Source organism: Oryzias latipes, chromosome 19 (assembly GCF_002234675.1).
Source record: "Oryzias latipes chromosome 19, ASM223467v1".
NCBI lineage: Eukaryota > Metazoa > Chordata > Actinopteri > Beloniformes > Adrianichthyidae > Oryzias > Oryzias latipes.
Genome location: NC_019877.2, coordinates 15,991,455 through 16,004,511, shown reverse-complemented (window position 1 = coordinate 16,004,511; position 13,057 = coordinate 15,991,455). Strand labels below are relative to the sequence as shown.

General features: G+C 40.5%; 1 protein-coding gene across 2 annotated transcripts in view; it reads right to left on the bottom strand.

Annotated features, from left to right (window-relative positions):
* lzts2 (leucine zipper tumor suppressor 2) overlaps positions 1–13,057 on the bottom strand; it is a 32,850-nt gene that overhangs the window by 3,236 nt on the left and 16,557 nt on the right. For both annotated transcript variants that reach the window (XM_011488367.3, XM_011488365.3), the window contains 4 exons: positions 4,801–5,335; positions 2,675–3,271; positions 2,457–2,579; positions 1,971–2,117 (listed from right to left, as the gene is read on the bottom strand). In XM_011488367.3, coding sequence (XP_011486669.1) covers positions 1,971–2,117; positions 2,457–2,579; positions 2,675–3,271; positions 4,801–5,313 — 1,380 coding nt within the window. In that variant the 5' untranslated portion in view covers positions 5,314–5,335. The remainder of the gene's footprint in view (positions 1–1,970; positions 2,118–2,456; positions 2,580–2,674; positions 3,272–4,800; positions 5,336–13,057) is intronic.

Here is a 13,057-nt window from a genome sequence, read left to right as displayed (position 1 = left end):
ATCAGAAATCCAGGATTTCAGGTAAAGGAGCTGGTTTGGCAGTAATATCACAGTCTAGCTTACTCCTCAGCACTAAAGTCAAACATGTTTATAACTATAATAATCATGTTGTCTATCCCCCAAACAGGAAGACTCAAAAAGAAGTTTCATTCATAATTCTTTAGCGCCCCCCCGGCCCATATTCAGAATTTTTAACTGAGTTTTCCGACTTCCTATCGACTACTGTTTTAGATTCTGATCAAATTATAATAATGTGGGATTTTTATATTCATGTTGAAGACCCTAGTGACTGTCTAGGAAATGCTTTTGCAGCTTTATTATATAATATTGGTTTCTAAAAAAACGTAAATGAACCCACTCACTATCACAAGCACACCCTGGACCTTCTTTTAACTCATGGTATAGAGATCAGCCAGCTGAGTGTCTATCCTCATTACCCCATTATTTCAGATCACTTTCTAATTACCTTGGTTTACATTAGAACATGCTACTGCCCCAGTGAATAAAAAACAGCTTAGAAGAACCTTAACTGGTTGTTCTGCATCTGAATTTAAACTCACAGTTCAGCCAATACTTAGTAACATGCTGAGCAAATACTCTTGAGACTAGCTCCCATAGCATCAGTCCTAGTATAAAGGATCAGTTTTTTAATGCCCTCGGGAGTACACTCAATGTTGTTGAACCCCTGAAACCTAAGCATGTTAGACAAAATTGAGTAGCACCCTGGTTTCGTGCTGAACCAGGGTTTAATGCTGACCGTGTACCTCGTCTCTGCTCCTGCTTCTACACTTGGCTGTGGACCCTACCTCTGGCTCGTGTTGTGCCCCCAGCTGCCCCTCCACTCATCTGGATGAAGCTCATCGGCTGAACTATTTAAATATGTAGATGAAGAGTTAGATAAGCTAATCCTCTTTAAAAGTACTGGTACATCCTGGGGGAGGATCCCTCCTTCATGTGGGCACCCCTGAGGTTTCTTCTTTTATTTCGGAATCCATTTTTTTAGGAGTATTTCTTACCACAAAGGAGGGTCTAGGGGCAGGGATGCCCAGTTTTGTTTAGTCTGTTTAGTTTAGTTTAGTAATCAGCTATTGAATTCTATGAAATTATGTTCTTTATGATTCATGTTTATTACACACAATCACTGGCATGAAGCCCATTGAGATGACTATTGTTGCAAATATTGGGCTATATAAATGAAATTGAATTGAATTGAATTGAATTGAAAGCCTGTCAGGGTTTTGGTCTAGCTTTTTCAATCATTAGGTGAGTAGAGGTCGCAAAATGTCCTTGGGCACAAGAGAGGTGACGGAAAACTAAAATTCTATTATGCTGTATTGATTATTTCCCAATCAAGTCAGTGAGAAAATAATTAGATGCCAAATTAAGAATTTTGATTTGGATTAACACAAATGGAAGCTGGCAATTAGGACATCAACTAAAGTAGTTGTTAAGTATAAAAACACACAAGGATACAAAAAAAAGTAACTATATTGTATAAAAATGGTGCTCCATATGCGGAGACATACACAAAAAAGAGAAATAATCATAGTGAAATGATAACAAATGAGGAAGCACAGTATGCATTTTCTCTTCATGTATGTGTGGATTCTCACCATGTGCTCTTCCTCCCAAAGTCCAAAAACATGCTTCTTAAGTCAATTGGTGATTCTAATTTAAATTACCCTCTAAGGATTGAGTGGGAATGTGTGGCCCTGCAAAATCGACTGATGAACGGTTCAGGGCGTACGTCTACTTTTGTTTATATTCTGATTCTAAAAGAAGTTTTATTTTGAAAAACTACCGGATTCTGTTTACCACATCCTTCTGTCTAGACACGTCATTTGACTTTAAGTAGCTAAAATTAGCGTGAAATAATTTTTTATCATAAAATAAACATACAGGGGTTAAAAGATCCATCAATACAGAGGGTACAGGAATGGATCCTGACTGTTCATTTGTACTCTGTTCACCTCCCACTTTGTCTCTTCGAGCCGAGGTCCCAGCTGGATCTTCTCGTGCTCATAGGACGAACACCGCTCCTCCAGCTGTTCTCGCTCTTTCAGAAGCTGAGTGAAATCCTCCTGCAGCTTCTTCTTCTCCTGCTGGAGCTGATGAACCTGGAATCCAACATAAGGAACACTTTCAAGGCAAAACAACAACCATGACAGAAATAACACGCTATGATAACTTGTGTATTGCCAGCTTCATACAACCACTGTCAAAACCAATTTAAAAACTGACTTCCAATCAAAAGAGAAGTTGGATGGATAAGTGCTGAATCACAAAATGAAGAATTGAGTCTATTAGAGCAATTGATCTGTAATCAAATCAAAGATTAAAATTTACTGGGTCACAACTTAGTATTAAAGAAAACTATCTAAATAACTGTCATCCAGTCTTTGTCTAACAGCTGGGACTTCTTCACCCAAAATGCTGAGTTCATCTGATGTTCTGACCTGCAGCTGAAGAATCTGCTGAGCACGCTGGGCCTTCTGTGATGCTACCTGCATCCTGGTGGCGCAGCTCTGCCTCAGCTCCTCCAGCTCCAGCTCAAAGCGCTTCTGCTTCTCCTCGTAAACCTGCCAGAACATAAAACAAACAATCGAGAAACATCACATTCTTTCTGAATTCCTGTTTTTTTTTTTATCTTTTCCTGGTTCAGCCTCTTACACACCTGACAGATCGCAGCTTCATTCTCATCCAGGTTGTCTTTAAGCTGTAGCAGCTCCATCTCTCTTTCCCTCAATTTGTCCTCGAGGTCCCTCACCACTCCTTCATAACCTTCCACAGGAGCAGGAGAACGCCCACTGGACCCACTGTCTGACAACGGCTGCCCCCGGCCGCTTAAGGACCCAGAACCTGTGCTCTTACTTGAGGAAGAACGCCCACTGTCTGAATTAGAGTGTCCGTGTGCACCGACAAGTGGAACGCCCCTGGCAGCCTCTGGGTGGCTGGCAGAGAGATCTCCTGTTGCCATGTTGTAGTTGGCCCCATTGTAGGGAGGCAGACTGGAAAGGGAGTTCCGTCCAGAGTCAGACAATGAGCAGGACTGGCTGCTGCTGCTGCTGACGTTCCGGCCTCCACTGAAGGAGCTGCGTTTCTCAGAGCACGAGGGGGACATGTCTATGTGGGTGGGGCTGAGCAGGTTCAGGTTGCTTTGGTTTTCTAATGCGCTTGCACAATGGCGGGGGGAGAGGTACTGCATGGAGGAGCGGTTCTTCGGAATGACAGGCTTGAAGGCAGTGGGGCGGAGCACTGTTTTCTCCATGTTCTACAAAAAATATAAAAGAGTGAAGAGATAGTTTACAAACAGCACATATACTGGTAACTGAAAGCCTTAGTCACATGAACCTGCACAAGAGTTGACCCATACTGATGCTGCAGATTTTTGGCAGCAGGAGCTGGTGCTGCAAACAGCTCCAACCTATTTCAGGTGATCCACCTGACCCACGACCCAAGAAGGTTGAGCTTCATTGATAAAGTGAGCGGATATGTGGCGAGAGTGGCTCAGAGCGCTGACTTCTACCATAAGCCACAACTCTTGGACTGTGGGTCGCAGCTGATGGGCTGTCACTCTGCCAGTGTTCCTTCCCCATAACGGAATCCACAAGCAAGACGACCCCAGGAAGTTTGAACTCCAAATTTGCAAGTTTTGATTTATGATTGAAAAGGGGGGTTTGGAGTTTAAAGAAAGAGACAATCCAAAGCTTAGATTTTGTTTCTGATTGCAAGTTCCTGGTGTTCTGTCTTCCATTCCTCACTCTGTAACATTACTGCAATCATCCTGCTTATTCACACATGTTCAAAAAGTCTTCAACAATTGCAAACACCTAGTACCTGGTTGTTCCATCCCCGGGCCTTTGGTGTGTATGTGTGTGTATGTTTATCCCTTGCAGAGGCCTACTCCACCACCCTGCCTGACTCCCCCTCCTGCAGGAGATAATTGCTGTTTCCTTTCTTCCAATCACCAGGCTGGGTGGGAAGCATAAAAGCCTCAGCAGACCCTGCTCCAAGTGCAGCTGAATTCCCAGAGAGGGATCAGTTTTCTAAGCTTGCCTCTGCTGTCGGACTTGGCTTTTAGGAGCCTGTTGAAAAAGCCTTGTTTTCATTCTTCGTTGTGGTCTTTTTTTTTTCATTCATGGTTTTTGTCTTAGTACTGTCCCTCTGGTTGAAGTTCCACTTTAGTTTCAGTAGGTAGTTGTGTTATTTCTTCTTTTGTTGTATTTTGGGAGATATATTCAGTTTGTTAGAATATGCTTACTATTGTCTGTCAATTTATGTTTGGTCCCTTTACTAGTCATTATCTTTGATCCTATTGTGTTCACTACTGCACCTGCCAATCTAATAAACAGCTGCAGCGTCAGTCTAAACCCTACCGGCTTTATTATTTTTTCTTTGTTGTCTATTTTCTCCCTGCTCCCCTGGTGAAAATGAATTTTTGACATTGTCTCAACTACTTCATCCTTACTTACCCTGGCGTGTTGTATAAGTGTTCGCTACAACCTGTCTCTCGCAGCATGCCCAGAGAAAAATGAGCATGACCATTTAGTCTCTATGGGCTCACCAAGCAATCTACGATTTTAAACCTTCCTACAGGCCATCTGCGTGCCACATTCAGGTTTGACCATTTTCCACCCACAGACAGCCTGTATACACCCGTAAGGGCAATTGCTACAAAGGTTTGAAGAATTTACTGTTTAATTTACAAACATTATGCATTTAGTTCAACTTAAGTCCCCACATTGACAGATTGACTTTAGTTCAAATGTATGCTGTAGTAGAGGTTTTACAAAGGCTCACCCTTTCAAGTTTTCCTGATTCTGGGATTAGTTTTGGTGGCGGTCCCCCCATATTTCCATTTAACCCCAACTCTTCTTGATTCTCATCTGCATCCCCTCCCAGGACAGTAGTTGTAATATAGTTGTCATTCCAGTCGTCTACATAGTCCTCCTTTAAGTAACCATAGTACCCATTGCCACTGTCCTCCAGTCTTCTGCTAGAAGCTGTGGAGCTTTGTATCTTCAGAGATGGGAGGCTCTGCAGTGCCGTGTCTTGGGGTGACTCGAGCTCCAGGCATGGAGCTCCAGGCAGAGGCCGTCGGACCCTTGAGCCCAGCTCAATATCAGAGCGGTGGTCCTGGTAGGGACCGGGGTGAGCTGGGACGAGGCTGCCGACTGAACCCATGGAATTTAGAATTGGGGGTGGGAGGTTGATTGGAGGGGAAGGGCCCGACCGGTGGCGTCTGCGAGCTCCTCTGCTATGGACAGGAGTGTGGGGCTCAGCAGAAACAGGCAGAGCCTGAACCAGGGCCATGGCTTTGGATTGGTCACTCGTACTGAAAAACAAACAAAAAAAATGTTAAATGAAATGATCAGATTTATGTCTGAATGCTTGGAAAAAAGGTAAAGACATCACCATCAAGAGCATATTTTTCAGAGTATAAACTGCGGTTTTTGCATAGTTTGGCCAGGGGTGCGACTTATACTCCTGAAAATATGGTATCATAGAAGTCCAACTGATGACAGACATAAAACTATTCATGTTTTAAACCCCCTTAATCACATTTGGGGTCACAGGGTTGCTGGAGTCTATCCCAGTTACCGTCAGGCAAAGGCAGGATACACCCACATGGTTTGTCAGTCTATCGCAGGGCTACAGAAGACTAAAATGTACAAATCTCCCACAAGACCGTGGTTTCTACACCACAGAACAAAACAAGCCAAGGCATTCAAATACATCCAGTCAAGCAGAACAAACAGGGCTTAAGGCCTGAAGCGTTAAAGGAATGAGGTAACACAAGACAAGAGTGTCTTTTGATTTTAGTGGCAACATATAGTTTTAAACATGCTGGCATTTCACTTGACAGCAACAATGCCTTCTATCTATACACCAGCCCATACAAAAAATGTAACCCAACAGTTCAATATGATGTGATATTTCTGGAGTAATTGTTCTAACGTAAATATTATGCTTCTGAGTAATAAACTGTAGGTTTGGGATGTGTGCTTATAAGGCCACTACACACAAAAAACAGTCTGCTATGCTTTACATAATAAATGGGGGATTATGAGAATGCCCAACTTTCAGGTGTGACTTTATCTCAAGTTTCAATCTAATGAGGCATAGAGATATGACTGTCAAGTTAACCATTTATCAAAACAGAAACTCCGACATTGAACTCTATATTTCACTTTCTATGAGCCATTCTTAATCTAACTAATCTAACAAAAAATGGTCATATGAACATTTTTTAAATACATTTCTTAATACAAAAGAAATGGAATAGTGAGAAAGAGATCAATGTAATGGCTGCCTCAGGCACAGCAAATGAAGCATTCCCAAAAAAGTGTCCAACCTACCAGATTTACAGAGTCTACAAACCTCATTTGTGAGACTTGACTGGGATTAGAGCGGGTTAATCAGTATGCTTTAAATCTGGCTAATCCCCATTTAGACTCAGGAGTGACTAACACTAATCTGGCACAGCAGTATGTTGTTATGATGATCCAAAAGCTGGAAACTAAAATATTAGCAGTTTTTTTTTCACTCAGGATGTTAGAATGTTTAGGTATTCTATTAGTCAAACAGGTGGAGCAGCTTTGAGAGAAAGTGCGGCAGAAGACTGCTGCATTTACTTGACCAATCTACTTGACCAGAAGATTGACTAACTTTAATGACAGCTGAATATACTTTATACTTTACAAGTGTATAATTCTTTTATCTCCATCATTGTTTTCATGGTTGAAAATACTTGGTTCCCCTCTTCACTTTTTACTAAACTCTACAGGTCTGGAAATGGCATTAGTCATTCTAATCAGGTGCGATGGAACTAAACATGCAGCAGATGGAGATCTGAGAACCAGAATAAAGAGATGCTGCTTTAAAGAGACCAACAGCCTTCAGGGAAAGCTCCTAATAGAAAATGAAGAAATATTTGTGATCAGTGTAAAAACATTTAAATAAGCAACTGTCACTTCAGGACATTAGCTATTAAATTGGGACGTAAAAGATACAGATCATTTAAAAAAAATCTATCGAGCACTGGGAGTGAAAGCAGTTTATTACATCAACAACATTCAGCACACAAAAACATTTGCAGCAGTTTGTGGGACCCCTTCCTAAAATATAACTATAATAAACAAATTACCGCAGTGTCATTTGTATTCTAAGATAGCTCAGTTTGTCAGAAAGAGCTAGTTTAAAAAAGGTTATAGCATCATTTGGAAAGTTTCTGTTATTATTATTTAAAAAACAGAATATTTTGTCAATAAATGGCTTTACCCAACCACTATGAGTGGAAAAACAGTTTTTGTGTTATCATTCATATTCTATCAAATGACCAAGAAAAAAGCATTTCTTTCAGGATATGTAAACTTATGAGCACAACTGTTCATTTTTTTAGAAATGATAAGAGGTGACCAGTGAACTAAGTATTGAATAAAACTTGAATTTATTTACCATTAAGAAACTTACATTTGTGTAAAATGGTCAATATCTCTGTGTCATTTGTGGCTTTGCACAGCTCTGTTTTTCTGAAGATCAGCATCCAAGTCATTTAGGGTTCACAAAGTCTCACCCAGTGAATTAACAGTAATCCCTTTGGAAACTGTGCAGGTACTTTTTTACACAAAGTACTAAATTATTTTAGTACTATTCCTCATACTCAGACTGACAGATCTAGTTTCCCCCTTTGTTTTCATGGCGATTGTTGTGTTATTGTGATGGTGGTGGGATTTGACTGGGATGAACGCACATTGTGTAGGTAGTATTTTCTCCAGCCCCAGAATGCCTACAGTATCACTGTGAGCAGCTTATATTCTCGTCTGGGAAAGTCTGAAGCTTTTATTGCTTTTAAATCAATCTTTCCTTCAGCTGGAGGAATGTGTGGTTTCCAGCTATACACAATGAAGCCAAAACACATGTTTTCCTTTTTTGTGATTTCTCATCATTCACATGCTTGTTTGAGAATAAGAATACAAAAAATCACATTTAAATTCTTGCAGAAAAATCACCTTGTTTACAACTGTTAAAGTCTCATTAGTGAAATGGGAAGGAAAAGATCCAAAGGAAGGAAGGAGCTCCTGTGATTTTCAATGGAGCATTTGTCCATTATTTATGCATGGGTGAGCATGTTTCACTGATTAACTGAAGCACAACGCTGGCCAACTTAAGGTTCTGGGAGGTGGAATAGACAATTAGGCGATAGAGGGGAGTTAAACCAGCATCCTCCCACTATAACTTCACTTAAACACAACCAGACTTAACTTCATTGACAGTCCATCTACGGAAACAGTTCTGCAGTGAACGTTGAGAGTTGGGGAATAAAAAGACTCCGCACTTTCTGAACTGGATTAACATTTTAGTTTTTAAGGTCCACAGTTTTTCGGATGGATTATTTTCTAAACATCTTAAAGACCTACTCCTATGAAAATAGTGTTTTTGTGGTTTTAAGGATTCAAGGAGTGTCTATTGCCATTTTCAGTGAACAGAGCAGTTTAACATGTTCTTGTGGGAATTTCCTGATGATATAAAGACAATTATACTTAAAATATATTTTTTTAGCATTTTTCTATTCAAATTGTTGTGAATCAGGAGTAGATGGGGAAAAAAAAGCTGTTTGGTGCGTAGAAAATACACTGAGTGGGGCACATGCTCCCTGCTCCAATTCATTCCAATAAATCTAATTAAAGATGACTATTCTTTATTTTACTTATACTTTATTTATACCACAATGGGAAATTCTTCTCCGCTGGGGGAGCGGTGAGCTGCAGCTGAACCTAATTAATTGCTCGCTATTGATATGGCAATTGCTCCCAGTACCATTGTTTAATCGAACCCTGGATTCCTGCGTGGCAGCTTTCTACCTTACCAAGCTACCCAGACTAGATTTAGATAAATCTTCTTTTTCCTCCTCTGAGCTGGCATCTGGCTCAAAACTACGACTGGATTTTTTTTCTTCCCATTTTTACAGCACCGGTAACATTTGGCTAGGGATGTGAGGGGCTGTAGGCTAGCAGGAGAGAATGTGCATAAAGGAAGGATGGGAAGTGTTAGCAGGCACACTGTGCCAAAGGTCCATCCCACAACTCAGAGGTGAATTTCTAATGAACTACTGCCGCTTTGCAGAAAGTGTCCTAGAAAACGACACTTAGTTAAAATGGCATAAATCATAATCATTGGGTTGTAGGCCTGCACAGTAAATCCCAAATTTATCGTTATCGTGATATCAAGCTGTGCAAAGCGTCTATCGCAAAAGTTGGCAAAAATTGCAATAAACGGTTACCTTAAATGTGCCAAAACAATCTTATGGAAGCTTTGAAGTATTTAATGACTCAAGTACATTCATTTATGCATTTGACCAATCAGATGGAGCTATTTTATTTATTTATTTTGGAGCTCTTTTATGTTAGATGTTTGCCTCCTGTAAACGAGGGTCATTTGTAGAATAATTTAAGTTATGTTGACTCTTATTTAAATTAAATTGTAGCAGTGAAATAGAAATTATGTTTTTGGTTGTTTTGCTATTTGTTAATTTATCGCAAGTCATATCGTCATCGCAATATTGATGACTAATATCGCGTGTTTTCCTCATATCGTGCAGCCCTATTAGGAAGGCTTTTAAAACAGACCAAAAGATGATTGGAGTGGGTCTTGAACTTATGTCTAGAGCAGGTTGTGTTTTCTCTACAAATAAACTATTATTAAACTGGATAAAACTACTAAAGTCATACAGCTTATTTTAAAGGGAAGAATTGATTAAATCTGATTTGAATTGTAAAATCTACACTTAAAAGCCTTAAGTTCTCAGTCTGACAGACAGGACTGTCCAACAGCATATCTTATTGCATTTGCAGCAGGTTTTTGATGTTTTTTTTTTTTGGCTTCCACTGGCATGCAGATTTGACTGCATCCAAGGCCGTAATTTAAAGAAAGAACACAATAAAAGCCTTTCCACTCAGACGGTTTGTAGTACAGTATATAGTTTGTTGGTCCAGCCCTTCAAACTGGCAAAGTAACCAAAACCGCTTTGAGGCAAACTGAGGAGCCAACATAAAGCCTTCCTTTATATAAAAACAATTATAGCTGAAGAGGTGACACTATAAATAATCCAACCAGTTAAAGGGGGGAAAAGAGCATGCTTGTGTTTGGCGTCTCTTTTGAGAGAAAAAACACCCATGACTCAGTGATGTAGAAGGAAAGAGGGAGAATGAATGGAAAGAGAGGTTGGTCGAGTTTTTGGTTGGGGGTGCCTGCATGAAAGGGAAAAAAACCCCAAATGAGTCCATACAGGTCTCCCTGTATGGAAACTGGAACACAGAGGGAAAAGATGTGACAAATCTATTTTGGTTCTAAAGACAACCTACCTTTGCAGAACCAGACATTCCATAGATCTGACAGGCTAAAGCCACTGTGGCACACATAAAAACCAACAACTACAGAGGCTGCAAATTGTATTTACATCAATTAAAAACTGCCAACAAGGTATCAAACCTCATTCAAAATTTGATTATAAAAACATGTAAAGCCTAACGAAAAACTACATTTATTACACACATAATTCAAGTATTTGCATTTACGCATGTGGTTATCCTCAAACAAATTCAAACTTCTGTTGCTGAGTAGTGAATGAAAGTTCCATTTTTTGTAACTGCTAGTTTCTTAACCCAGTCAGTCCCTTTAGTGCTGCTCTGATGTTTGAACAGCTCCATGTGATCAACCAGCTCAAGCACTCTTCGTGTTGTGTTCTTGACCAGCCCTCCAAAGGAAAACTTCTCTAAATCCCCCCAAGAAAAAAAAGCTCATTCTTAAGCCAAATGGATGGAAAGCAAAGTCTCCCTCCCTTTGCTCTGCTTTCATGCTTCCTCCACCTCCTCCCACTACTACCTACTAGCAACCTCTCTGATACAAATACACCACCTTTTCCTTTACTCATCTCATCTATTATTGCTTTTGACCATTGAAAATGTACTTAGCAAAGTCCTCAGTTGCATTTTTCTGCATTTTTGTAAAGTCAAGGGAACAAAACACCATCCTCAACAGAAAAACGGTGACACATTTTAGTAGTGTAGCCCATTTTTTTTGCATAAAATCAGTCTGTTCTGTTCTACAATCCAATTTAGATTTTAGGAACATTTCTTAAAAAAACACAGAATCAGAAAAAAATTAAGTTTAAGTAAAAGAGATTCACTCATGTTGTAGGACGTACAGTGGACATACATAAATATAGTCAGAGATAATTTAGCAAATGATGTAATACAGTCATTCAAGGCAATCATTAAACAAGATTGTGTCCTTTAAAGACCCAATCTGATCATCTTTTGAGCTATTTTAAAGGGTCCTTTTTTATGATAATCCCTTTTTATACAAACATAAAAAAGGTTGTCGTTTTCTAGGACAGTTTTTACAAAGCAGCAGTAGTTCGATCGAAATTCACCTCTAAGTTAACGGTGGGACTGCATATAGTTAACCCGCCCCCACTTTCAGTCGTCAATCTGTTTACGTACTCCCCCGCTATTTTACAGCCCCTTAAGGCCCGTACACACCGGGACGAATATTCGCCAGGCGTTATTCGCCAGCGTTTTTCGCCACGTTTTTTGTGTTCACACCCAGGCGATTTTCGCTGACGATGAGTGGAGTGAACATGCAATTTCATTCCCTGACATTAGATGGCGCTTAATGTAAAACAGAAATACTCCTGTACACAAGGTGGCGCTGCGCAACTTTACGCTTCTTAAAGTCGCTTTTCACTCAGAAGAAGAGAGCAAGTATTAACACGCTTGTCAGAATCAAACAAAGAAAACATGAATATTTCAAGCACCAGTAGCTCCAACTGGTGCTTGGTTCGGGGATGTTTTAGAATGTCCGTCATTATTGCTTCGCGGCTGTGTAGACGCTACTTGGCGTCTATCTTCTTCGCTGGTATGTGTGCTCAGCAAGGCAGTTTTGTGTTTGAGCGCCCCCAAGTTGTGTTTTACTGTAACTTCAGAAGCTCCAGACACGTGAGCAAAAGCGCCGTTCTCATTGGTCGAGTAGATTTCGACGCGACGCGTCGAAAAAAAAAAACGAACCCGAGGCGTTTTTTTTTTGACGCTTTAACGCCTGGCGTTTTTTCGCGTCGGTGTGCACACTCTCGTTGGTGCCCTTTGTTTAGTCACGAGGCGTTAAACGTCGCCGAAAATCGCCGGCGAAATTCGTCCCGGTGTGAACAGGCCTTTACACCCCCAACAGAAATTGTGAGCAATATTAGAGCTAACGAGCTTAAGCGAGGAAAACAAAAATGTACATGGATCTATTCGAATACTAGTGGATGCATCAGAATGTAGCGGACCATGGAGCTTGCAGATTGTAGTTTCTATGTCACAGCCACAAGCTTCTTCCAACTGCATTTGCTCGTCTTATACTGATTCCTAACAATTTGAGTAAAGAAATACCCACAAATGCAATTTTTAGCTTAATTTTCTTTATGTCATTCATCATCAGAAAAGCGCTACAAGAAGATGTTAAAAACCGAAAAGCATAATTTTCACTGGAGTGGGTCCTTAGTAAACTTGGATATGGATAAGCTTTCAAATTGGTGGATTTCTGGGGAGAGTGTAGAAGACAGTTTGTTCCCATGCCTGTGTGGATTTATCCTGGCTGCCCTCACTTCCTAAAAAAGAACATTCTCGCTAGAAATGAGAGCGATGTTGTTTCTGAAGCCTGAGCATGAGCTTACATGGTCTGCCTCGTTTATCTCTGTGATGGATTGGCAGTTTCTCATCTAATGACAGATGAGACTGACTCCTGCTACCTAACAACCATCAACGGGAAATTAATAAAAAAAATAAAAATAACTGAACATCTGGTTGTGTGACATAATCAGAGAGAGAACTGATGTGAGCTGTTCCAAACAGAACAAGCACCATATGGGAAGCTGCTTCTGTTGAACAACATGGCACAGTTGGAACAGGTCCAGTTGACGCAACGCACCCACCCCTTAGTTCATTTACTGCAACAAATGATACGCAAAAATGACGGCTTGTTTACATCGCCCCACCCACCAACCCGGCTTTAAAGG